General features: G+C 47.0%; 1 protein-coding gene across 2 annotated transcripts in view; it reads left to right on the forward strand.

Moving 5' to 3' along the window:
* The window catches only part of CAPZB (capping actin protein of muscle Z-line subunit beta), a 60,144-nt gene that overhangs the window by 234 nt on the left and 33,340 nt on the right, over positions 1-26,570 (forward strand). For both annotated transcript variants that reach the window (XM_084220013.1, XM_084220014.1), the window contains exons 2-3: positions 14,335-14,424; positions 25,900-26,021. In XM_084220013.1, the coding sequence (XP_084076139.1) occupies positions 14,335-14,424; positions 25,900-26,021 (212 nt within the window). The remainder of the gene's footprint in view (positions 1-14,334; positions 14,425-25,899; positions 26,022-26,570) is intronic.

Genomic DNA, 26,570 nt, shown 5'->3' on the forward strand with positions numbered 1-26,570 from the left:
GGCCTCGCCCGGCCTCCCCGGGCGGCGGGGACGGAGGGAGGGACGGCCCCGGCGGTGCTGCCGGGACGCAGGGAGGGGTGGCCCGGCGTGAGGGCGCTGCCGGGGGGGGGCTGGGGCTAGCGGAGGCTCTGCCCGGCGCTCCGCTGGGCCCGGGGGCGGGGGGCTCGCTCGGGGCTCCGCTGCCCGGTCACTGCCAGACCTCCGGTCCCCGTACCGGGCGGTGCTTCCAGAGGGAAGGATGTAGAGTTACACTGGCAATGGTTCCGCTGTGGCGGAGGCCGGTGCCGCCCGGGGCGCTGGGAGCGCTGGGCCCGTGGCCGTGGCTGCCGTGGCCGAGCCCGGGCTGTCTCCCCCGCCCGGGAGCTGCCCCCGGCCTGCGTGTGCTGGGATCGCCCGGAGCCGCGGAACGCGGGAGAGCCCAGCGCCGCCCGGGCAGGGGCTGCACCCTGCGGCTGCTCCTCCGCAGGGCTGGGAACTTTCCTTTGCCACGGAGGAGCTCCTGGTTCCTCAGCCGTGTGGGATGATCTGTGTCGCTGTGTTTTCCGAATGGATTAGCCCAGGGCACGAACCCTTTCGATTTCATTTTGGTGCTGTGCGAAGGGAGCGGCCTCCAGGAGCTGGCCCGGGCCCTGCTCTGCTCCCTGCCTTGTGGACAGGGGCTCTTCCCCAGCCTCCTCGGGCATGGAGTCACCTGTAGGGAATCACATCACTTCATGCTCTTGGGGATTTGTGATTCAGGTTTTCCAGCATGACAATTGAACAATGTTCAAATGTGTTTAGCTCACAAAAGAACAACCCAGAGCCTGGCTCTACAGCGGTGTAAAGGCTGTTTAACCACACAAGTGTAATCCTTTACTTCTTGCCTTCATCCGTTGGAATTTCAGAGGCAATGCCTTATGTTCTTTCTCTGGAGCTGCAGTCAGCTGTATCATGCAGGATAAAGATTTTAATGTCAGGTGAAAGGTGAAGAACAGTTATGATCAAAGTTCTGTTCCTTGTTGGTTCAAACAAGAGCAGGTGCTGTACCTGAGTCCTGGCAGCATGGAGCATCTCATTCCAGCTGTGGGCCTGATTTTAACACACTGACATCTGTGTGGGCAAGACCTGACTGTGGTATCTCAAACTGGGATTCCAGCAAACTCTCCTAACATGCCACTGCAAAAATTGTCACAGGAAAAGAGCTCAAAGAAAACAAGGTGGCTTCCTGCAGAGTAACAACAGTGGTACCAGCTCTGAGGGGGATATAAAAATGTGCTGTTAGGAGACTCCAGTCAGGATTTAAATGTAACTGTGCCAGTTGTTTGGAGGAGGTACAGCACAACTCCTTTGGAAATTTCCTGAGTGTTACCAGATTTTGCTGCCTTCTGTTTTTTTCATCTTTAGTTGTGGAGACCACTGGGCATAGGAGAAATTGGATCAGAACTTCCAACACTATTGTGGTTTCCGATGTTGAGTGGACTTGAGGGATGAACCTGCAGCCTCCAGTTTCAACTCGTGCAAACCCAGTGTTTAGGGCTCTTCTAGGATCTTTGCTTTTAGTGGTCTGAGACCAGAAGTGGAGCACTGCATGGATGGAATGGCCCTTCCATTGCAGAGAGCAGTTGGTATGATGCAGGATATTGGGTGAAACACCTTCCTGGTACCACAGGGTTACCAATATTTGTGTAGAGGGGAACCTTTGTCTCCGTGGAGAGCTCAGAGCTGTGCCCACATTTCAGTCAGGTGCTCAGGGAAACAGGGCAGGGCAACACATGAAGCTTGAAAATTGCCTGGATGGATGGTGTCTCCTGTGCTAAAAATAAATGGAATGCACTGTTCAGGACAAAGCAGGACTTGGGAGAGTGGATCTGCTGAGATTTCTGGAATTGTGGGTTATGAATGGATGGAATCCCATTACTCTTTGTAAAAATAAAACCCTTCATTTCCAGGTTATGTAAACTGGCCCGATCATGTTAGCAAGGATTTCTTCTGCTATGCAACTCTTGAGGAAAAGGAGGACAATTTTAGCAAAATTTATGATTTAATCATTCATAAATTCAGGCTGTCTAGTGCTGGCTGGGCATCATCCATCTAGGATTTGTGAGGCAGATAAGGAGCAGTGAAGCACAGCCCAGGGTGTGTGATGTGACAGTGGCACCAACACAGACCTCGTGTGCTGCTCAGGGTCACTGAGATTTTCAGGCTAGGAGTTGTTTGTCTGGAGTCAGAGCCCATCTGTGACCTGGTCATGTCCCTTTTGGACCTCCACCATGTGCTGTGGGGCTGTAGGGACGTTTTCAGTACCCACAGCAAGTCCTTTGCACCTCGTGCCTTTTGAGAAACACCAACTTCAGCTGTTTTGTAGAGTCTGTGTTGTATTAGGCAAGCCAAGTGTGTGAGCTTAGCTAAATGTTATCTTAAACGGCAAATGCCCAAAATAATCAAGTCAGAGGAGAGGGAATATCTCTGGGAGAGGGAATACTGTCATTGCAGTGATGCTTCATCTGTGGTCTGTTGGGGAGGGGAAAGCATTCACCAGCTGAAGTTGTTCAAACAGGATTTCCTCATATGGTATCTATATATGCTGATATGGGACTAGTTCACATCTGGGAGTGAAACAGAATGAAAGTGCAGCTCAGCTCTTTTGGGGGACTATTTTTAGTCCTTATTAGTGGAGTTGAGTTGAGAAATTACTTTCTTTGGGAAAAGGACAATGCTGCCCTTCTCAATTTCTATTTGAGCAGCTGTCAGCTTTGCTTTCCATCCATGCCTTGACTTCCCTGGTTGAAGGATGGCTGGGGAGCTCGGGGTGCTCATCATCATCCAGCACTCCCCAGTGCTCTCCACTGCTCCAGTCTGCCATTGGTGCATCAGAGAATGTGGAATGGTTTGATCTGGAAGGGACCTTGAAGCTCATCCCATTCCATCCCTTCCACTGTCCCAGGCTGCTCCAAGCCCCATCCAACCTGGAGTTGGACCTTGGGCTTCCAGGAGTCCAGGGGCAGCCACAGCTTCTCTGGGCAGCCTGTGCCAGAGCCTCCCCACCCTCCCAGGGAACAATTCCTTCCTTCCCACCCATCCCTGCCCTCTGGCAGTGGGAAGCCATTCCCTGTGTCCTGTCCCTCCATTCCGTGTCCATAGTCTGTCACCATCCTTCCTGGCAGCTCCTTCAGGCACTGGAAGGCCCCAGTCAGGTCACCCCAAAGCCTTAAAATTCAAATTTAGACTCAGGATACTTCTGTAGCCTGGATGGCAGTGCCAGTGCCCCTGTTTGTCTTTGTGCCTGCCCTTTGTGGGGATGTTTGGTGAAATCCAAGGAGTTCCTTACCGTGCAAAGTGAACTTGTAGAGAAGTGTTTTGCTGCAATTTGTCCCCTTTGAGCTGGTTCACACTCTGATAGACCCACCTCAAGGTAAAATAAAACTCTTTTCAGTGCCTGCTGAAGAAAGCAATTTTACTGGAGAACTGGGAGGTTCTGAAAGGTGCCTGTACCTTGTTTAGGGCTGTGGAATCCCAGGATAGTTTGTGTTGGAAGGACCTTTAAAGGCCATCTGGTCCAGCCCCCTCTGTGAGCAGACACCTTCACTGGAGCAAGCTGCTCAGAGCCCTGTCCGTGCTCAGCCCTGTTGTTTTACCCTACTTTATTCCAATGTGCTTTAATAACCTTTCTTTCCAGGTGAAGGAGATAATTGCAGAAGTAGAAGATACTCAAAAGAGATGCAGATCTTCTGTTTTTATCAATATGGTTTAGTCAATCACTTTCTAAAGTGATTCATAAACTGATTTTTAAAGTGCATTATAAAATTTCCTGCTTTCCCACTGATTCATTCTGGGAGTCCTGAAGAATTTAAAAAGCCCCAACCAAATAAATCTTTGTGTCTCTCCTTAAGGAGAAAGGCCCACAGCTTGTGTAAGCTTCAGTTCTCCCTAAGCCTTTGCCATTTCCAGGAATAAGGGAAAAAAAAATCTCACTTAAAAACATGGGATTTCAAATTTGAATTTCTTTGCAGCACAGAGGCTTCATCCCTGAAGGAGTAATTAATATGTCTGACCAACACAAGCTGTTCTCAGGCTTCCTGCTCTCTCTAGTTGGGCTTTAGCCCAAATTATGTTTGCTGATAGGTTGTGGTAATTAAAAAGCTTCTCTAACTTGAAGATCAGGAGCTCAGGCCAGTGCAGTGGGGGTGTGGCCACTGCAAACTGGAGTATAAACGGATCTTTTTCTTCATCTGGTGTGATGCCTTCTTAAATATTCAGTAGTCTGTGACTGAGGGGTTCCTCTGAAAAGTGACCAAGTACTGTAGTGGAGCCCTGGTTAAGATGTGAGTGGAACACTGGGAGGGTGTGAAACTGTTGTGAATGGAGCTGAATAATTCAGGGGTCCTGGACCTGATCCAGAGGTCAAAATTCACTTCTTAGTTCTATGTCCTAAAGCAGGATGGGAACAGATGTTGCAAACAGGCTGTCCTGGGGAGCTGGAGCTCTTGCCTCTGTGGTAGATGAGACATTTGCTTTTGAGACTTCCTTGGTGTGGCACGAGCAGAAATGTGGTATTGAGGAAGTTTTAAAGCTCTGGTAGTTGATCTGAGAGGGTTTATCATTTGAGGAAGTGGCTTTACTTGTTTCTCAGCTAAATTGTTGTAATTCTCCCCTGGAGTGCCAGATGCAGTGGGAGCCTGTCCTTCTCTTGTGTTTTTGATGCAGTGAAGTTTTGAGTGAGGAATTAAAAGTAGGATCTATTCTGTTGTTTAGTGCCCAAAATTATCTTCTGTTTAGAATGACTTTAGTTGCATTAGGTAATGCCTGGTGCTGTGTTTCCTGGAGTGGTGGTCTGAGCCTTGGCACCAAGCACTAGATTAATTTCCTTGTATTATCTGGTGCTGCTGTTTTGCCCTCCCTCCCTCCCTCTTGTAGGCTTTAGAAGGAAATACGCAACTTGCTTTGAGCTCCTGCTCTTTGTGCCACACCTTCCAAGCTGGGCTGAAGAATTAGGGAATGGATTTGCAGACACTTGACTTATCTGGCTGCCCTGCTCAGAAGTTGCCTACATGCAAATTAAACCTCACTAGTTCATATTTCATCAGTGGAGCTGCATTATTTCAGTGCAGGGTTGGTTTGGGAGCTCTGGCTCTGGGTTTAGCCCCTGGGACAGGAGTGCAGGTGTTGCAGCCCTGCTGCAGAGCCTGTCCTTCCCTGGCTCTGGAGGGGACGTCCTCCACACAGAGTGGAGCCCAGTCCCTTCCTGCTGCACTGCCTTGGAATTTCAATCACGTCCTTGTTGCAAAGTGGGTGTGTTACGAGCCTGGGTGAAAGCAGAACTCAGGAGCTCACAATTTTAGCAGCATCAGCTGAAACAAGGCTGAAAACAGCACTTAAGTAAGAGGATTTTGTGCAGAAGGAAAAATGTTTGAGACTGCACTGAAGACAGAAGCTTAGTGGTTGCCTGGAGCCACCATAAATAAAATACTCTTTATTCTCTCAGGGAGTTTTGTTTGTGTTTCTTTAGGTGATGCTTTCTCTCTTTTCCATTAGACAAACTGCTGAGTTTGAAAGTGATGTCGTGTTACCTGCCTTCCCTGGACATTTTTGCCTTGGTAAATACCAGGATTTGAAAAGCTTCTGCCAGCCCAGGCAGTGGGGGCCTGACTGCTAGCCTGGGCTTGCAACCTGAGACAGGCTCTGGAAACAAGAGATGGGGCTTTGGGTGTGTTAATTCAAGGGAGGAGAGAGGCATGAAATGGAGTAAAGAGGTAAAATATCAGCTGCATTGTGCTGACTGCAGCTGTACTTATCCACCAGGTGCTGCCACCCTGCAGATCCAGGTGTCAAGGAGAGAGGTTTGGGTGTGATCTTGGCTCAGCATTGATGGTGCTCCATCAATTTCTTCATTTGGGTGGCCAAAACCAGCTTCACATAGCCATGAGTCCAGGCAGGGCTAATCCAGAGCTTGGTAAGGTGCAGAGTGGCCAGATGGAATAACTGTTAACTTCATATGGGAGTGAAGGAAAAACATGGTGGGGATTGAAACTGGCATGTGTCTGCCAGGTGAGCCCTGCTCCCACAAAGTGTCACCCTGCTGGGAATGGTCACAGAGCCTGTGTGGAGCTGGCTGCCTGTCTGCAGGTGTGATGGAGGGTAGGTCAGGTGGGTTCAAAAGTGATGAGGAAGGCATGAAAAACCTGCAAGGATGGGCAGGTCTGGAATTACAGCAAAGGAAGGAATTCTGGCAGGTGTGAGTATGTTGTTAGGTGTGATATTCCTATGGCTGTAGGTATGCAAGACCAGGAGCTTCCTGGTTTAAACCTTGAATTCCTGGGGCAGAACTGGACTGTTGGGAGCTCTGCAGGGCAGTCACTGAGGTATGTCATGCAAGACCCAAGCAGAAGGCATATTAACCTACTTTTCTGACCTTTGAGGAATGGGAGAACTTTCAGGGAAGAGGGCTAATGAGAGATCCTCTCTGTCTCCTGCCTGCCTTGCCAGGCATCCGGTTACTTGCCAGAGTTATCTCCTGAATTTACAACCCTGTCTGGAGCCTCCAGGAGCTGGAAAGTGCTGAGTTTGCACCTAAAGCCAGGCAGCTGTTGGCTCCACAGAGAGCTGGGATAGAGCAAATCCTGCATTTGGGATGTTGACACTGTGTTGGTTCTGCTGTCAGTAAGCACAGGATGTTTGCTGTCACCTTCAGGTACAGTGCATGCTCCCTGCTCCTCTACAGTGTGTATTTTCTCAAATGTTTTTCATGTGATTTCTCACAAAACTGAATTTAAGTTACAGTTGACTGGAAGGAGAACCTGGATCTGTTAGGCCAAGCCCAACTTGCCCAGGTTTGCTCTTTCTGCCCAAAAAACTTCTCCATTTTAATTGAGCAGTTCTAAAACTTTTGTGACCAGCCTGACTGGGACATGAAGCAAACAGGAGTGCATAGAAGAAAAGAGCATTTGAAAAGGTCATTGGGCATTAGCAGGATTAAAAGAAAGCATCACAAATGACATGTTTGCAGATGGTCAGGATGGCAAATGGTAGTGCTGAATCTCAAGAGCTGCTGTATTTGTAGTAATTATGGTTTCAATTTAAAAAAATGAAAAAGTGACCCCTGTAAAAATTAGGCAGCCCTTCTCTAGGGATGGATTTGGGCTCTTCCTCAGAAGATTTGAGTGGAAGACAGTGTGAAAAACAGGTCACCAGACTTGTGAACTGACTCACACCTACTGCATTGGGTGATTTCAAAACATTTTGGGGCACAAACACGCTTGTGTTCATCTCTCCTGGTAGTGAAACCAGGTGTTGCAGCTGCCTCAGGAAGAGTTTGCAAAATCAGGCCAAGTTCTTGTCTCTCAGTGCTGTGCTGTAACAGCTTATTTGCATTTTGTTTAGCTAAGATGTCCGATCTGTAGTTATAGCTAACAAAGAAAATGTTATTTTTGTGAAATCGAGACTTAAAATGGGGAAAATCCCACACTGTGCAGTAACATTCATCATAAAACCTGTTGGCAAAGTTGGTCAGTTCTACAGGCAACTTCAATGTCTTTAATCCATTTATTAGAAGTTAAGGATTTTTTTTTGCAATCTGTGCAACTTTTATCTGTAGCCCCACTTTCCTCTTTCATGTGGGGCTAGCAGATTGCATAGTCACTCACTGCCACGATTTATTGGGAAGTGACTTTTTGCAAACTTTATGCTTCACAGGAATTCTTGGCACCAGATGAAAGCCAGTAAATTGCATTGTCATGTTCAATGACAAGTTTAATAAATAAAACATTGTTTCTGTTACCCAGAAGACAAATGCTAGTGCAGAAATCATTAGTGATCCTCGCAAAAGGTCGGCATGAGTAGCTGTTCCCAGAAAGCCTTGGTGCTGCTCCATCCTGCTCTTCTGGTGGTGTGTGAGGCTCTTTTCCTTGGGCACATGATGGAGACTTGCCTTGGATTTCTGTAAATTAAAGGGATACATTAGTTTGAGAGTAGACCCAAGTATGTGCCACCTGGAAATGCATCCTTGCTGGGAAGGAGGTGCCAAGGAAATGTTAAATTTTCCCTGTGAGCTGTACACCTCTGTAGATGTGCTAACAGGAACTGCATCTGGTCAGAGAGCACCTACAGGGGTGGAAAGCACCTGCAGAATGTGCTCCTAGACATGCCTGATCCTTACTTGCAAACAGTTAAGGGATTAGAGACAAGTGCCCTGCTCCAGGCTGTAGTTCCTTCTGCCTGGGTGTAAAATGTTTTGAACAGCTGGTTGGTCCATGAGATCAGGCTGCAGGCAGCTCTGGATTATTTAGAAGCTCACAGATGGGAGTGCCTTCAGTGAATTATAACCCACTTGATAATTGTTTTAGAGCTAGGCTGGGGTGTTGGGGCTTGTCCTGTGGGCAGAGAACTGGCCTGGTTTGGAGGTGGAAATGAGGAAGGGAAATCAGGCACAGCTGATTGCAAGGATGCTTGGAAGAGCTGCTGGTGGCTAAAGGGCTAACCAAGGATTTGGCAAAACACTGATCCTTGAGCTTGTCTGGAGGAGGAGATCTCTTTGGTAGCTGCCCTAGAAGCCCATTCCTGCTCCTTTAATCTGTGCAGGACTTGCCCTGACTGTGTTGGCAGCCTGAAATGGTGGGAAGTATCCCATGTCAGCAGCCCTCTGGTGCCAAAGAAAGTGAAGCTGCCTTCCTTCTCCCCTGCCCATGGATTATTTTAGTTCCTCTTCATGAGGCTTCAGGGCAGATGTATGAACTACTTGTTCCTAGAGAATTTCTTTAAAGAGGTCCCTCTGAATTTCACCTGTGTTCCATTCCTGGAGGTTCCATTCCTGGAGCAATGGAGGACAAAAGCTGCTCAGTGTTTTTGTGGGTTTTTGGCTGTGTTTGCATGTGTACAACACCAACACCTGACAGAGAACAGGTTGTGAGAGTGTGTTCAGTCAATTGGGGCTAGTACTGCTGTGTGCTCAGTTGTACTCAAAAGCTGGAGCACTGCAGAATGAGATGAATAATGGGCAGGAGAACATCTCCAGGGAGGATTCGCTGACTCAAAAGCCGTGACGTGACTCGTACAATTGCTCTGTAAATAAATACAGATTACAGGGGACCTGGGGGTGCCAGAGCACAGCAGCTTCTGCTAAAGCCTTCTGATCCATCACTTCTTGCTTTTATTTTAATCTCTAATCCTTCTCACTTGGTATTCGTGGAACGAGTGGTGGCAGCACTTGGGCTGTTTGGGCTTGACCGCAGCAAATTGGGCTGAGCTCGTTCCATGTGCTCAGAAGTGTTGGAGATAATAAAAGCCACTGCATCCATCCCAACCAAAACCAGACAAAGGTAAAAGTGGCTGAAGAAAAGGAGAATGAGGTCTGCATCAGTGTCTTGTTTTTTAATAATCTTTGACCTTTTATGACTGTCCACAGCAGAGTCTGTGTTCAGGTTTTATTATCTTTGATTGTTTCCTAACTGATGTTGCTGTTTCTCCCCAGCACACCTTGCTGTCACACAGCTGTGATTTATGAGTCCATTACAAATGGTTTCAGATAGGATCTGCCAGAGGAGGGTTAATAGTCAAGGGAAAAATCATGTGGAAAAACAGATTGCGAGGAATATGTGCAGCTGATGGAAATGTCATGAGTGCAGAACTTCTCTGGGCTTTCCCAGGTCAGGCAGTTCCCATCTAATATCCTAAAAAGTGAATGCTGACAGCTGAGAAGGGAACCTTGCAACTTAACATACTACTGTACTTTTTATTACCCAGGGGTTACAATAATTCAACCCTTGCTGCAGCTTCTAGCAGTAATACTATCCCATTGTGTAATTGGAAAAGGGAGTCTTCTGCCCTTGCAGCTCTGGAAGTTGGCAGGGATTAAAATGACAAGCAGGAGGGGAAGCTGGGTATCTGTTTCAATTAAAAAAACTTAGTGTTGTAGTACCACAAAGCTGAAACATTAGTCAGACATTCCTGTTGGGAGAACTGACAGGAAATATGTGATTTACAATCTTGGGTATGTCTGCAGCTTGAAAGGAAGGAAAAAGAGTCATTTGCTGGTTATGTACTTCTGGCCCTGGATTAATTTACAGAGATATTTTACCTGCAGACTGACCAGTGACCAGGGTGATATGATGTGTGGTTGCTTTGAATTGCATGGCACTGAGCAGATGTTCTGGTTGCAGTGTCTCTTGAGGTTTTTACCTTTTATTTTTGCTGTCTGAACACTGGGATGCTGTTTGTCCTTTGAATTGGGTAACCTTTCAGATGCTGGTCTTGACTGGGACTTGGATGTGAAGTGTCTCCAAGATGTTTATCTGTCACATCAGGGGTGTGGCTTTTTCACCTGCAGTAATTTCTGGCTCCCCCAGTTGTTCTCAGCTCTGTCACAGATGGAAAAGGGGGTTGGGAGCACCATCATGCCTGGAGCAGAAATGTTGTACTGGGTTTGCTGGTGGAAAAGATTTGGTGGCCCGAATTATTATTATTATTGTTATTATGAAGAATTATTTTTATGAATTATTTCCCAGGAAGGGCTAAAGTGGGAGGAGCTCCCACTGCTGTAGCACTGAGCTGTCTCAGCTCTTGGCTCAGGGGCTTGCAAGTGGGGCTAGTGCAGAAATAGAGCACAGAAGTGAAACCAGCCTGGGTTTCTGTTTGAAAACACTGCCCAGCTCAGTTTGTGCAATAACAGGCTCAGATGAGCAGGAGTGTCCCAACAGAGAGGTGAAGAGAGATTCAATCCACAGAGCTTTGTGATAAAGGGGGCAAATTCCTGCTGACTGCAAGGCCAGGAGCTTTAAATGAGTCTTTTACCTCCTTTCAATTGGAATGGCCTTGGGATGGGGAGAGCTGCAGGTTTGTGTAAGCCCTCCTGGAAGATGGAATATAGGTTAAGTCTCAGGCAACTGGCAGTGGAGAACTGTCCATTGCCACACTTGGGAATAAAGCCTGTGGGTTTCTGTAAGTGTATGCAGTCAAAAGCACGTGTAAAATGTTTTAGAAATGCAGATACCTGTAGTGACTCAGCCAAGTGCTGGTGTCTGTTGAAAAGAGCAAACAGGGGAACACTTCAGCGAAGTGTTCCTGGTTCTGCTGGAGCTGGAGAGGCTCTGGATGTGCTCCTGGTGCAGAAGAGCTTGTTGGTCAGTGGCAGGGCTGTGCCAGGGCTGTGCCAGGGCTGCAGGTCGGGTTTGGTGCCAGGGCTGTGCAGGAGTAGCTCTCAGCTTTGGGTGGGGTTGGCTCAGCTGCTGTTTGCTGGCGATTCCAGCACTCAGTACCCTGTGCCCCAAGGAGCTCTGGGCTTTAGACATGGCAAGTGGGAGTCAAAAGGAAGTCCAGCTTGCTGCCTGTTTCATTTTTTGTGATTTCCATGCCTATAGTAACTACCTGGGATTTTTTTCTTGTGTTTTCTGCATTGAATGACATCTGCCCATACTCAGCCTTTAAAATTAAGGTGCACAGTTGTGCCCCTTTACAACTGCACATTTATACAATTTTTTCTAATTTTTCAGCACATTTTTTTTCAATTTTTCAGTGTTAAGCTCTAACACAGAGTGCCCAGATGACCAGAGACCTGTGACTGTTGCGAGAAGGTTCCTCTTTTGTAAATTAGCTAAGTACAGCAGAGACCACAAAGAAGAGGAGGTGCAGACAAAGGAAGCTGTAAAATAACTAGTACAGACATCCTCATAACCTTTTTCCCTGGGGCAGTGCCATGGGAATGCTGTAACAGGTGCTTAAGTGGAGATTCTAGATAGGCAAACATCTTTAAAGGAAACTTATTAAAGAGCTTTCATCTAAGCTAATATTTTTAGTCTTTTGAGATTCCTATGATCTCTAAATCCTTCAGTGACTTCAGCTGTAATAAAACTTCATTTAGAATTTCTGTCTGAACTCCCTGCTCCTCCACAGGAGGTTCTGGGCTGGATGAAACAGGAATGATGGAAAAGGACCTCCTATCAGGTAAACACTGAGCTCATTAAGTGCTGCAAGCTCAAAGAGCTTGGCTCTGGGAGCAGCCCAGCCTGGGAGACAGGCTGTCTGATCACCTGCTCAGAGGGCAGGAGCCTCTTCTTGGGTAAAGGCAAAAACTCCATGGAAATGTTTTGTCTGGAGGCCTGTTAAGAAACCTGGTCTTCATGAGCATGTGATTTTACAGAAGAATTAAGCAAATGGGAATCCAGGACAGGTGAAGTTGAGAGAAGTAGGTGGGGTTTGACATGTCCTGAGCTCCCCCAGAGCACCTTCCTCTGACACAGTTGTGGGGAGGCTCTGGGGGGTTCATCTCCACTGATCCAGTGCCACTCTCACAGCTGCAGTGGCAGCATGTGCTGGGATATTCACCCTCTGTGTGTCACTGCTGCAGCTGCTCCATCCCCTCCAGCTGGGCAGAGGCTGAGCCAGGGGCTGCCTTTGAGCCAAGGGCTGGGTTTGAGCACACACCTGCCTTTTAAATCTTCACCTGCAGAGAAAGAATCGGGAGCAGAAGATCCTGGTTCACTTCCCTGGTCAGTTCTAACCAGGCTGTACCTACCAGATGTCTCTGATACCCCAAGGTACCACTTCGCTCTGTGATTTGTCAGCTTGTGTTGCCTTTTTGACCATTCCAGCTGGATTTATGCTGGATTAAAGTGGCTTTATAACCATGGATTTAGGGACACAACTGCAGCAGAACCTGCCTTTGTTTTGGTGCTTTAGGAGATCTGCTGGCAAGCTGTTTAATTACCTAAATAGTCTGTGAGAAACTGAGGAGTCCTGCTGCTCAGCCTTGCTTTTCCCTCCTGGTAGCAGGGAAATACACTGTACCAGGCACTCTATGGGCCTGCATATTTTTGTTTTTCCATTGCACACAGCCATGTATGTCAGCTGTGCCTGAACCCCTTGGAGGATCTCTGCCTTAAATAATCCTGCTCGTGTCTTTTACAGCTGTTACTGAATATTTTGGGTAAAAATGGTCGCTCCAGGTTCTCTTGGTTAATCCATAAACACTGCAAGTGTGCATTCTCCTCCATGCAGTGCATTTTATTCTCAGTTTGCCTCCCTGTAAAATACTTACTCTGGGGTTGCAGCTTTACTGCTGGGTTTTAACATCCTTCCCTAGGCTTTTTTATCTTTTAAACAATTCCAGCTGGCAGAGGAGGACAGAGCACTTCCCTGAGTGTTCCCATGATCCACAGGTGAGGAGCACAACCCTGTGACAATGTCTGTGACAATGTGCCAGGTTTCCTTCCTGGATGCAGGAGGTACAGACAATACATGGGAAGGGAGACCCCCTCCTGGCTTGGCTGCAGGAGCTGGGCAGGCACAGGCCACCTCCAGAGTCTCTGTCCTTGGGGTCTGAGAGTTCAGTAGCTAAAACTGAGGAGTTCCCTTCCCACAGCCATCTAATGAAGGCTCCCTCCTTCCCTCATTCCACAGGTTTGGCTTAATTGCAGGAAACTTGGCTTCCTGTTTCTCCCTGTCCTGGGGGCTGCTGTGTTGGATAATGTGATAATGGAACTGTGTTAGTATTGAAGCTGTTTTTAAATAAGACTTTGGGAGCTTGACAGAACATGGGAGGGTGAAATTAAACCTCAGCTCGTGGGATTTGGGAGGCTGGAAATGGCAAAGAGAAAAAGGAGGGGAGGAGCAGTGAGAGCAAACTGGTTGTGCTTCACCTGACCTGGGGTCAAAGGAACTTGTGCAGATTTTGGGTGCTGTTTGGTCAGCAGGAAAGTGTCTGTTTGTGCCTGTTGGTGGAAAGGACAGCTAAAGGTTATGTCAGGACCGTGGCTCAGCTCCTCAAGTGTCTGGGGCACGTTTTCTGACGCTGAAGTGGAGTTTTAGGGTGTTCTTTGTGGCAGAATTGGTGTGAGACCAGCTACAGTGAGCCCTTTGGAGAAAGCTGCTGTGTTAGCTCTAAATAACTGACATCCCTGATTTCTTAGGTACAGACAGCTCTTGGTGTGTGTTTTGTAGGAAGAGGGAGATCATGGATCAGGCTTTATGTGCGTGGTTCGTTCTGGTTTTCTGATAAAGCTGCAGGGCAGAGGGAGCTCTGCAGTGGAACAGAGTTTGTGTTGGATGCTGGTTATCTCAAGCTGATCAGTGCAAACGAGGAAGTGTTAAACCTGCTTTGGGAGAAGGAACTTTCAGTTCTCTAACTCAGGTTATTATTGAGATAATGTGGAAAAACAACACATTAAACACTTAGAGAAACATTGCAAGGAGTTTGGTGAGGTAAGGACTGCAGGCCTTTCTATCAACTGCACGCTGTTAAGTTGCCAAGTCAATAATTCATAATCAAATGTAATGAATTTTACTTGTATTAATGCAAAGCATGCTGCTGGCAGTTGTGTGTTGTGTTTCCTGTCCACCTTGTGACCGAGGGCTCTTCTTGTTCTGCAGAGTGACCAGCAGCTGGATTGTGCCTTGGATTTGATGAGGCGCCTGCCTCCACAGCAGATAGAGAAGAATCTCAGTGACCTCATTGACTTGGTGAGTACTGCATGCTGTCCCAGGAAGTGGCTGTTGACAAAGGCTTGGTATGTAAGCCTGGTGTGGTATTTTCAGGGTCCCCAGGAAGAAGGAGGAATTGAGAATCTGACTCTATATTCTTAGAAGGCTAATTTATTATGATATGATGTGATATAATGCTATACTTAAACTATACTAAAGAATAGAGAAAGGATACAGACAGAAGGTTACAAAGAATGATCATGAAAACTTGTGGCTGCTTCCAGAGTCCTGACACAGCTGCTGTGATTGGTTATTAAGTCAAAACAATTCACATGCAACCAATCAAACAATGACCTGTTGGATAAACAATCTCCAGCCACATTCCAAAGAGCAAAACACAGGAGAAGCAATCAGATAATTGTTATTTTCATTTTTTTCTGAGGCTTCTCAGCTTCCCAGGAGAAGAAATCCTGGGGAAGGGTTTTCCAGAAAATATGACAATGACAGTCTGGTGATTTGTCTGTCCCATTGTCTCTGGGCAAGGCTGAACAAACAACCATTGGCCAAGCAATGTCAGGAATCCAGGGATTGTTTTGGGCTGTGTGTGCAGGGACACTTAGTGAGTGTGAGCAGTCATTAGCAGCTCTCCTAATGAACTCACCCCAGGTGCCAGCTTGGAGGCTGCTGTTTGAATTTGGGACAGATGGATGCAGGCCCTTGCACCTGGGTATTATCTCCTGATAAACAGCCTGCTGTGTGCAGCTCTGGGAGGGGCAGTGGCTGTGCTGCCCCACAGGCTGCAAAGACACTGCTGAGAATGTCTGGGCATCTGGAGAACACCCAAATCTATTTATAATTTGTGCTCTCTCAGATGTTCTGCAGTCTAGTGTCAAAAACCAAACCTGGCTGATCATCTTGTGTCTGATATCTTTTTTTCTGCTTGTCCCTGGAACTTTTGTTGTCCTTTACACACTGCTAGGGAGGAGAGCTGCTGTAAGAAGGATTTCTAGGCTCCTTACAAGTGGCACATCCTGTGATGCACATTTGGGCTGTAATAACCTGGTCAGTGCCAACTGTCCCTTCAAACAGTGTGTGGCACAGTTCCCTCTGGAGTTACTGAAGGTGTTACTGAAATATGGATTTAATCTGTACAGAGTCTGCTGGTGGGAAAACTGGATTCTATTGTCCAGTCTAAATACATGGCTTATTTCTGACCTAAGCTTCTAAATTTGTGCAGAAGAGCAGCTCCTCACCACGTGGAGGTTTGGTTGGGAAGTGCTTCTAAAGCTGGTATTGGTAAGCTGTGCTCAAAAAGTTGTGGCTGACTTAAATTTATCAAACTCTAAACATTTCTTTTACTTATATAAGCTAAGGTACAGGTAAGAGAGCTCTGGGGGTCAGGAAAGAAATTATTCCCTGCAGGAAAGGATTATTTCTCTCTCTTGAAACCATTTAATCTGTGCCCCCAAAACCCTTGGCAACCTAAAGCATCGTTTTTGTGGCTGTGGCTGGAGGTAGGACACAAGTAACTAAATCTCTGATCTGATCTGGTGTGACATGGTTGGTTTTGTGATGAAATTGGGAGGACTGAGCAGGTCTTGGGGTCTGAGCAGCTCCCAGGACCACTCAAAACAAGGAGTTGTTTGGTCAGCCATGGTAAGCTTGACTGTGTAATTGGTCTGAGGTTTTTTAATGACTCAGAAAATTGCTGTGTACCTTTAAATGCTGGAATTACTTTTGGATGGTGCTCATTAGTGCTCTACATGCTTTCCATCAGCAACACACTCCCTGGGCTCCTTTTCACAGTGTAACATGAACCAGACCAGCTTGGGGCCTGTTAGGAGGAGGGTCTGTGTCCCCCACACGAGGCATTGCAGCCCCTCCTCCCCTGGGGCTGAGATGAAATAATTTAATAAATCCAGCACGATTCCTTTATTGTTGAGGCACCTGTAGACCTGTTCTGCAGCCACTCTCCTGGAGTGTGCACTGGCTAGGCAAGAGCAATGTGTGCTCTGCCACCTGTAATAGCTCCAGAAACATCAGGAGCCAGACTGGAGTAAATAGATTTTGGACCTTTTTTTGGCAAATTTCACCCTGACCTTTACATCTGTCATTTTGATTCTGCTGCCTGTCCCATTAGCAGGCAATAACCTCCTTGAGAAAAAAGGACAGACTCCAAATGCACAATGGGCATGAGCAGGTTCATTAACTGAGGGGAAGAATTGTACAACATGGCACCCTGACTTCTTGGCTCCCTTGTGCTGGCTTTCCTTGCTCAGTCCACTGCCACAGTGGAGGAGGGGGGAAGCAGAGGCTCATGTCAGTATTTGGGGTGAAATTTAGGGTATTACTTGAAGTCTGTTTGCAGCTCAGTGTGCCATGGTCTTTTCATAGGGTTTAATCTCCAGACTGATGGTGGCTGCTTGCTTAAGATCTGTTGAAAGGAGAGAAGATGGCTCAGAAATGTCATTGTGTGTAAAGAGTTTTCCAAAACTGTCCCAGTAAGGAATAGGCATCTCCTTCCCAGAGTCCCAGGATGGTTTGTGTTGGGAGGGACCTTAAAGCTCATCCAGTCCCACCCCCTGCCAAGGGCAGGGACACCTTCCATGAGACCATCTCACCCCCAGCCCTGTCCAGCCTGGCCTTGGACACTTCAGGGATCCAGGGGCAGCCACAGCTTCTCTGGCAATCTGTGCCAGACCCTCACAGAGAGGAATTTCTTCCCAGTATCCCATCTGACCCTGCCCTCTGGCAGTTTAAAATCGCTCCTAGGCTGGTATTCCTGCTGGGAAGGATAACCACACTAAGCTCCCTCCCTGAGGTCCCTCTTACTCTATCCATGTTCTGCTGTCTGTGGCTCATGCAAGAGCATCTTGTTACCCAACTGAATACATGGAGTGTGTCCAGGGCTGTCCATGACTGCCCCCATGTGTTGTGATGACGAGGGAAATGGCCCAAACTTGAACAGAAGTGAAAGAGTGGGTGGAAGAAGAGAATTTTTGGGTCACTGGCCCTCATCAGCCCAGACACTTTTCATTCATTAGCAAAACAGTTTGTGGTTTGCCCTTTCACCACATCTGTTGTTGGGTTTTTCAGACTGCTGAGGCTTCAATTAGAGTTCATTAGAGACCTAGTCAATCACAGCCCTCCAGAAGTCCTGCCTGAAAGAAGCTGTGCATGGTGCTGGAAGGGGGCCTTGGCATGGAATGCTCTGCTAGGGGTTCAGTTAGTCATTCCTGGTAAATACACTGCTCAGAGGCTGTCAGAATGTGCAAGAGGACTTCTGAATCTCTACAAAAGTTGCTGTAGGCACATGCCTTTTTAAGGACAACTAATTTAAACTGGAATGATTTTCCATGGAGCTCCTCTGGAAACTGTGAGCCTTGGAGCATCTACCTGTGGGCCAAGTCCAAGCTGAAAGGAAGTTCCCCAAAGAGGAGAGAGAAAGGTGATTGCACTGCTCTTAAATGGGCTTGTTGTGAAGATGCTCCAGGTCAGGGGTTGGACTTGATGAACTTCAAGGTCTTGTCCAGATTACTAAATTACTGTGTGTAGTGACAGCAGCACTCAGAGCATTAGTTCAGCTGCTGAGTGTGTCACAAAAATGCTGTGTCACCTCCTTACTGCCTGACATTGTGCAGGAGCTGCTGATTCACTGTGCTCCCCAGGGAACCCTGTTGTGGATCACGTCTGTTCTCATCACCTGCTGGAAAGGGGACTCTGAGGCTGTTCTCTGCTTGGAAATGTCCTGGGATCAGCTGGGTGAGGTTTTGTTTTTGGTCATGGAGTCGCTCTGAGTGTCAGGAGGTGTGAGGGAGGGAAGCTGGCAGAGCTCACTTTGGTCCAGCTCACCCTGGAAGGTCAGAACAGTCCATGGCAATTGCTCTCCTGCCTCCTTTCTCTGCAGGTCAGCTGTACAGAAAGTCAGCCCTCTGTGCTTTTAGCTGTGCTCTTTCCAGGAGAGATCCCAAAGAAGGATCAGCTCTGGGCAGTGCTGCCATGGAGGGTCCCTCCCTGGGGGCGGGTGAGGGCTGTCTGGGGTTGCAGCCTCCAGAGTCCTTTTGGGGTATTTTCTTCAGACAGCTTCAGTGGTGTTCTTTGAGGGCTGAGGTGGCAAAGGTGGAAGGAAGCTGGATTTATTGTCCTCATGGGCCATGTGCAGCACAGAACAGATCTGTGACAGGATTGCCTTGGTGCTTTGACTCGAGTGTGAAGTTGATGCACTCTTAGTCGTGGTGAGAGTTAAGCAGTTTCCCTTAGCAAGTACAAATTTCCTGCTGAGTGTTTAATTTGGATGTTTGCCTGCGTGTGTATAATACAAATTAGATGAAGAATCTAGCTGACTCAGGAAAATCAGATGCCTGGCATGAAGTGGGGACAGAAAATGGTCCTCACAGGATGGACAGGCTTGCCAGGAGTGGGAGGGAGGGTTGCTCACAGCCACAGCTGCCTCCCTCTCTGCCCCCACAGTAAGCCTGGTATTGAAGCAGCAGTCACTCACTCCCAAAAGTGAAAGCTTTCTTGAAGAACAGAACCATCTAATGCTGCCATTGAAGAAGTAAAGTGAGAGTTCTTTATAGACACTGCAGTCCTAACTTTGCTGGTTATTTTTGGAGGCTCTGTTTGCAATTAAAGATCTGGGAGGTGATCAGCTCTCCTTTCTCATCACAGGGGAATACTGAAGTGTGTTTAGTAGAATGTGTTACTTTTTAGAAAATCTGGAGTGATGAATCTTAAAATTTATAAACTTATGATTTTGAAATATTTGAGCACAGCTCAGGCTGTTGCTTCACGTGAGCTCCAGACAAGTCCCAAATCTGCTTGCATGCCTTCAGTCACTGAAGATATATGAAGCTACAGAATTTACCCCCAGGCAAACTGCAGTGCTTGGGCTGCACAGACCATAAAGAACATGAGAATGTGACTGGAGCTTTTTGTGTTTGGAGTCCAAGAGCCTGAGCACTGTGCAGCATTGCAGGGAGAGATAAAATAATTGGATGCAGATGGCCAGCTCAGTGTCTGGTGAGGCTGGAAGATGTTTTAAACAGAAAATCAGATCCAGTGAAAGCTGAAAAAGAGGTGGTGGAAGCAGAAGTGCTTTGACAGCCCTGTGGACTCAAAGCTGAGTCTTTGACCTGCTGTTGTGCCTGGACTTGCTGACCTGTGGGATGAGCTCCCAGCAGCCAGGCAGGTTTCTAACACAAGGATTGTTGGCTAAAGAAAGGGGCTCTGGCTCTCTCAATAAATGTATGGTGGTTGAGAGCCAGTTTTTCCATTTGGTGAGTGGCTGTAAGCAGGAGCTTTTCCAGCCAGCAAAGATTACTTCTGAATATCTTGATGGTAGTTGGAGATAGCAATTAATATATGTAAACTGTTAATGGGATGCTTGGCTTAGAGCTAGCAACCCCAGTTCCTGCCATGAGATTGGAAAAGGGAATTTCAGTTCTGGCCTTATATCACTTGTCCTTTCTATTTTTAAGCCTTTTTGTCTTCCAGGCTCCTGCCACTGCACTGCTGGTGTTAGAGACCCTTAAAATAGCTGTTTAAATATCATTTGAAGGAAGTATGTGTGAAGATGGAAACCTCCCTAACCTCTCTAAAGGATGGAGGGGAAAGCTGGGCTAGAGAAATACTCACTGCAGAGAGGATGTCCTGCAGATCCCTAAATTGTTGCTGGATGCCTCCAGCCCCAGCTGGACCCTGACACAAACAGTCAGGACTTCCCCAGACACTGATACTCTGTGATGGCTCCTGGGACTGGGGCTGGTAACAGGATCCAGGAGCCTTCACCTGCAGGTCACAGGCACAGCCCAGGGCACTCTGGCTGTGCCTGCCAGATGGCTGCCTTTTGTTTCAGAAGGGGAATCCAGCAAAAGCCCAGTTTTATCCTGCAAGGCACAGGAAGAAAGCCAAGGATCCTGTTTTATGAATGGTTCTCACCTTTTTAAATGCAGTTCCTTGAGCTGAATTAAAACATTCTGTAATTAATGTGACATGTCTGCTATGACACAGTTAGCTGGACAAACCTGGATTTGCAGCCTTGTTAACATTTTTTTTCCAGAAAAGCTCACTTGGTTTAATTTTGGTTTTGCCAGTTCTTGCAGTGCTGGAGTTCAGTGCGAGTACATGAATAACACTGAGCTGTTTCCAGTATCAATTATATCTTGTCTGAACACAAAAGTCCATTTAAGTGTTATTTCATAAACAAAGCTTGATGATTGTGTGGCCTTTGGACCTGTGATGGATCCAATTAAGGTTTAGCACTGTGTGGATTTGTGGGAGTGACTTCACTGATGGCTTTAGGCCCAGGATGAGTGGAGCCAGGCTTCCTTCTTGAGCTTCCACAGCATTCACTAGGCTATGCCTGCCTTCTGCAGAACAGGAAATTCTGGGGCTGTGCAAGGACTCTGAAACATCAGAGTAATGCTTTATTACATGAAGGATCTGAGCTGGAGGTGTGCCAGGAGGGTCATTTTGTGAGAGGCTCAGGGAGCTTCCATGGGCTCTTCTGTGTTTGAGTGGTTTCCCCAACCACATGAGCAGCTCTTCTGTCTTCCTTTAAAGTTAAAATTCACAAGTGATAAAAATACTCACCATCCTGGTGGGATGGGGCTTTCAGTTAAAAACTGCTCTCCTCACAGGCATGTTCAGATACCTGCAGGTTCAGACACCTGCACCTTGCAGATTCAAAACAGATGGATCTGAATGACTCCTTAGCTAATTGAAGTTTGCCTCATCTTCCCAGAATTGTAGAAATGTTTGGGTTGGAAGGGTCCTTAAAGATCACCCAGTGTCCCCCCTACCATGGCAGGGACCCCTCCCACGGTCCCAGGTGCTCCCAGCCCTGCCCAGCCTGGCCCTGGGCACTGCCAGGGATCCAGGGGCAGCCACAGCTGCTCTGGGCACCCTGTGCCAGGGCCTGCCCACCCTCACAGGGAAGAATTTCATTCTAATTTCCAAAGTAAACTTAATCTATTTCAGTGTGAAACCATTCCCCCTTGTTCCTTCAGCTTCTTTAAGGAAAAAATGTATAATCTTTAATTTTGCTGCATTTAGCAGAGTTTTCCAGTGTGTAAGGTTCCTGTGGAGGTCAGTAACTCTGACCTCTGAATAAACATGGAAAAAGATTCTTTCTTAGGAGTGGTACACCAGGAATGTTCCTGTTTCAGTGGTAGATGTGGTACCTTTCAATCAAGGCTGCAGAAGAAAGCAGCCACCTGGGTGTGCTCAACTGGAGTGGACTCAGCCAAAATACTGGCTGTCCTGAGTGTGTGAAGTGCAGAATTTGATGCAATTCAGTGTGGTCAAAGCAAGGATGGTGGCTGTGTTAGACATGGAGAACTGAGGTACTACTCCTCTTTCCTGAATGAATTTGTTTTTAGATATTGTTTAAAAATACTTTTAAAAATAATGCAGAAGCAATTGTTTAATTGCTAATGAGCTCCTTGAACCAAGAAGTGAGTCCAGAAGGAATGACTGAGCTTAGCTACTCCAAAAAGGGTATGGTTTCCACTTTGGCACAAGTGATTATTTGTCTTGATAGCAGAGCAGTTGCCTTAATTAAAACACTGTCCACATACCTGGGCAGCTCTGCTGGAGAATTTGGTTTCACAGGACAACAGGATCCTTGTTCGACACGTTTCCCTCACTTTCTCATTCAGGTTTTCTTTCCCCTGCACTACACATCCTTTGTGTATCTCCTTGGAAAAAAATATCCCCCAAACACTGTGCCCTGTTCCTTCTGAATGATGCTGCTGTTCTTCCAGGCTGAGCCCCAGATCTCCTCCTTTTTTTCTTTCAATTTACAGTGAGGGTGGTCTCACTTCCTGAGTAGCCAGAGCCACCAGAAGAGATGGCTGAGAGCTGATCTGGGGAACAAGGCTGCCCTAGGGCCAGGTGACATTGCTGCTGGCCTTTAGCTGGAGATACAAGGTGCAGATTGTGTTCTGCATGTGACCTGGCAGTGCTTAGAGTGGGAAAAGATTGTGTCACAACAAAGGTGGGAGCCCAGTCTTTGCTTATAAAAGAACCTCATCCTGCAGTGTTTGCAGCACAGTGACATTTATTTGTAGTGCAGTGATGAATGGAACCGAATCACTGCTTTGGTGTTTCAGTTTGCCCTGAGGAGTGGCTCAATTCTTGTATTTCTAAATTGAAGTCAAAATTCCACATGTCATGAGTGCTGTAGATAAGTGCTCAGGTACCTGAGTTTTGGCTCTTCAGTTAACACAGAACAGCCTTAACAAGAAAAATTACCAACACAAATCCACTGTTTGAGCTTGAAAACTCAGAGCATCAGTTGCCTTCCAAGCAGAGTTGCCTTTGCTGGGATTAGAAGATAAACTGAATCCTGCAAGAGTCTGAATGTGCACAACAGTAATTTAAATGTTTTAGTAAGATTCAACACCTGACATGGAAAAGAATCCAAAGGACCTAAAATCAGAAGGAATCATTGTCTCATGAACATAAATCTGAAGTGTTTAAAGCTGCAAATTACCTTGTTCAAATTGCTGCCTTTGCCTTGTAAGCAATTTTCAAGAGTAGAAGAGTAAAGGCAGTGTGCATAAATTGTGAATTCATTCTTAGGAAGTGCAGTTGATGTAATAATTGGTATAAAAATAACATTCTTGGGGTAACTGTACCACACTTGGGTGCTTTTCCAATAATTTGAATTAGACTAATAGTTCCATTAGTTGGAATATCTGTTCTTTTTATAAATACTGTCAAAATTTTCTAATATTTCCAAACAAGATGAGAGGGTTTTCTTCTGTTTTATTCTGAAAGACAAGCAAGGGAAAAGAATAGATTGTGTGAAGTCCTGTGGAGTGTCTGTACCAAGGAGATGGGATATACAGCTTGTTTTACAGTGCAGGGTCATAATACAGTGCAGTATTATATTCTAGTAAGTGTGTGATAGAATGCAGTCACTGTTATGGCTGTAGGAATAACCACAGCCCTCAGAAACTGGGAAAGAGACCCTGCTCAGGAATATTTGTTACCAAATCATCCACAGATCAGTTCAGTTCAGTAGATTGCATCTTAAAAAAACAATGGGTTACAAGTTCCTTCTAGTCAATATGGGATTGTGCCCTGAGCCCTGCAGAAACCCCACACCAGGCATGTGCTGTTCTTAAAAGAAACTTAAATCTAAAAGTTACTTGTGAGGGGTTTTTTATGAGGGTTGTAAATTCAGCTTTTCTGCAGGGGAATCAGCTCAGCCTCGGCTTGGAGTTGCTTGTGAGGATTTTTGGGCTTGGAGGAGCACACAGCGAGGCATCTCCTGCTGCCTTGCCACACGTGTAGTGTGAGCTGTGCCCAAAGAACCAGAGTGGAAACAGAGGCTGGGGAAAAGCCACTTCCCCCCAGGTCTGTTTTCATCACTGCTGCTCATCCCAAGGCAGGTCAGAGCCAGGAGTCTGTTCTGGGCACGTCCCTGTGCTCGGGGCTGCTGGCCGAGGGATGTGTTCCTCTGGTCACCTCTGCATGCAGCTCCAGGGCTGGGCTGGCTGGGCTCTCTCTGCAGGCCAGGCAGGCAGATTTGCTGTCAGCCTGAAGAGTCAGTCCAAAATGAATAGTTAATGGGGAAGAGGGGGAAGGAACAGAGGGGAACCAGGTGTGCTCACAGACACAGATCATTTCACCTGCCTTGTGCCACCACACTGCTGGTTTGGATCAGCCCTGGGAAGTATTTGGGTTGCCTGATCTCAGGAAAAGGGAGAATTTCCCTAAAAGCTGCTGCTGCTTGTCCACTTGTGTTTCCCCAGGAATGTGTTGAGGTTTTGAGGCCTCCTCAGCCAGGCCTGCAGGTACCAAAGGAGGAGCTCCCATGAGAGCCCCGAGCTGGGTGAGCCCCTGAACTGCCCTGCTCTTGGTCTGGGCTCTGCAGTTCTCACTCATGGCCATGTTATTACAGTCTATAGAGACCAAAATAAAAACACTCAGATGAATATTTCAGCTTTTTCAGCACTTTACCAACCATGTCTTGGTTTGCCTCTGATATTCTGTGTGTTTAAGGATTGATTGTGTGGGTCAGGTGTTGCATCACTTGGTGGTCTCATCTTAGAGCCATGGGATGGTTTGGTTTGGAGGGATCTTAAAGCCCATCCAGTGCCACCCCTGCCATGGGCAGGGACACCTTCAACTCTCCCAGGCTGCTCCAAAGTTGGTTGATCCAGCCTGACCTTGGACACTTCCAGGGATGAGGCAGCCACAGTTTGTTTTGTCATTTCCATTTAGGTTGGTGGGTTTTTTTGGTCTTTCATAGTGACATTGGTTTATGTGTGTCCCTGCTCACTCTGACTGTCATCCTCTGTGTGTACTTGTACTTGGGATTAGTAATGTTTTTGTTCCAGGCAGTTTGGTCTCTTCTGTCCTGTCTAGTGCATTAAAATAATTTCGGGGCTGTTGCACTCCAAATTTGTTTTTTCTCCTCCAGGCTTCTTTCCTTTGAAATGGTGCTAATCCATTCACTGAATCAATGGCTTGAAGAGAAGAAAGCACATTTCCATGTTTTCTTTATTCCTCCCTCCCTCCCCTTTTCATTTCTTATGAGTTGTGAATTCATCACTCCATGATTAATTTTGCCCTTGATTGCCTTTTGTCCTCATGTCTCAGTCAGGTTTTCATCTCTGTGATGCAGAGGGATATGTAGAAGAGATTCCACACTGCTTATTTCTTTCTTGTTTTATTAGCACATTGCTACCAATCTGATCAAGAACTTCCCAGTTGTGCTGGGGTCCTGTTGTGTTGCTGGGAAAGGACTTTTTGCCTCAGTCCATTTCTGTGGCAGTGAAATCTGGACTGTGTTGCAGCAGGAAGCACACATGCCCTGGTGGTTTGGTGCCAGCAGCTGCAGGGCTGATTGCTGGTGGTGCCTGGGCTGGCTTGGGGTACAGGGCTGAACGTGACCTGAAGTGTGCAGGGACAGGGAGCCTCATGTCCCTCCCTGCAGGACATCACAGCTTGTCTTTGTGCACATGCAGGGCAGGGAGGCAGCTGGGTCCTGGATCCCTGGGGGCTGTGCAGGCTGCAGGAGGTGTGTTGGATTTGACATGTGCACACACACGTGTTTATTCCTCTCAGCCAGCCTGGTCATGCTTGACTACTGGAAACTGCTCTGAGCTTGACCCAGAGTGGGAGCTTAGGAAAGCTCACTCCAGGGCATGGATGGGGGATTCCTTCAGCAGCTCCCCCATTCCCACTGCTCTGTAAATATTTAAATATTTACCTTTATCCACCAGCCCTGGACAGTTGCTGCCCTGGCTGCCTTGGCACAGAGGGAACGTGGAGTGTGTCTGTGTTGAGGTGTGCAGGGCCACACCAGTGCTTTGGTAATGAAACCTGAAATTACTGCAGGTGGGAGCACAGGGGTGTGCTGGAAGTGATTTCTTGAAGAGTTTTGGCTCTGGGACAGATGTGGGCTGTTAATAACAAAATCTGTTCTTGGGGGTGCCAGTGCCTTCCAACCTTAACGTGCTGCCCTCTCTCCCCTCCCTGTTGCCTCTCCCCCTGCAGGTCCCCACCCTGTGTGAAGATCTCCTCTCCTCTGTGGATCAGCCCTTGAAGATTGCACGAGACAAGGTGGTGGGGAAGGATTATCTATTGTGTGACTACAACAGAGATGGGGACTCCTACAGGTGAGTTCCCAGCCAGAGCTGGGGCTGCCTGCTGCTCTCAAACTGACATCCATGGGCAGGGCTTGCAGGCCCTTCTCCCTCTTTATTTTCAGCCAAAAAAATATCAGTAATTTAAAGATTTACAGCCCAAAATGTGCTGTTGTTACCGTGCTAAAGGGGGTGACTGATGTATTTCTCTTTGTTTTCTGTATTGAGGTCAATTCTCCAGCAGAAATGGCTTTGATAGGAAATTAGACCATTGCAAAGTTATAAAATCTCTGGAATGGATAATGACAGAAAAGAGATGATGCAAGTTGTGGGTTTAAACAAAATCATCTTCAGCTTCTACAAAACAGGGTGGATTTGCCAGCTGGGAAAGGCTCTTCCACTCAGTATTTTACAAGGAATTGACTGACTTTGGACTCAGTGTCATTAGTTTGAAAATCTTGGCCCAAGTTTTTACCAAAGAAAAGGAATCCCTCTCTACCAAAATAGATGTTATATTCTGAGGACTGGAGACAAAACCAGTGGAAATATTTAAACCCTATAAGCTGTGTATAATTATAATTA

Source organism: Fringilla coelebs (assembly GCF_963513975.1).
Source record: "Fringilla coelebs genome assembly, chromosome: 22".
Taxonomy (NCBI): domain Eukaryota; kingdom Metazoa; phylum Chordata; class Aves; order Passeriformes; family Fringillidae; genus Fringilla; species Fringilla coelebs.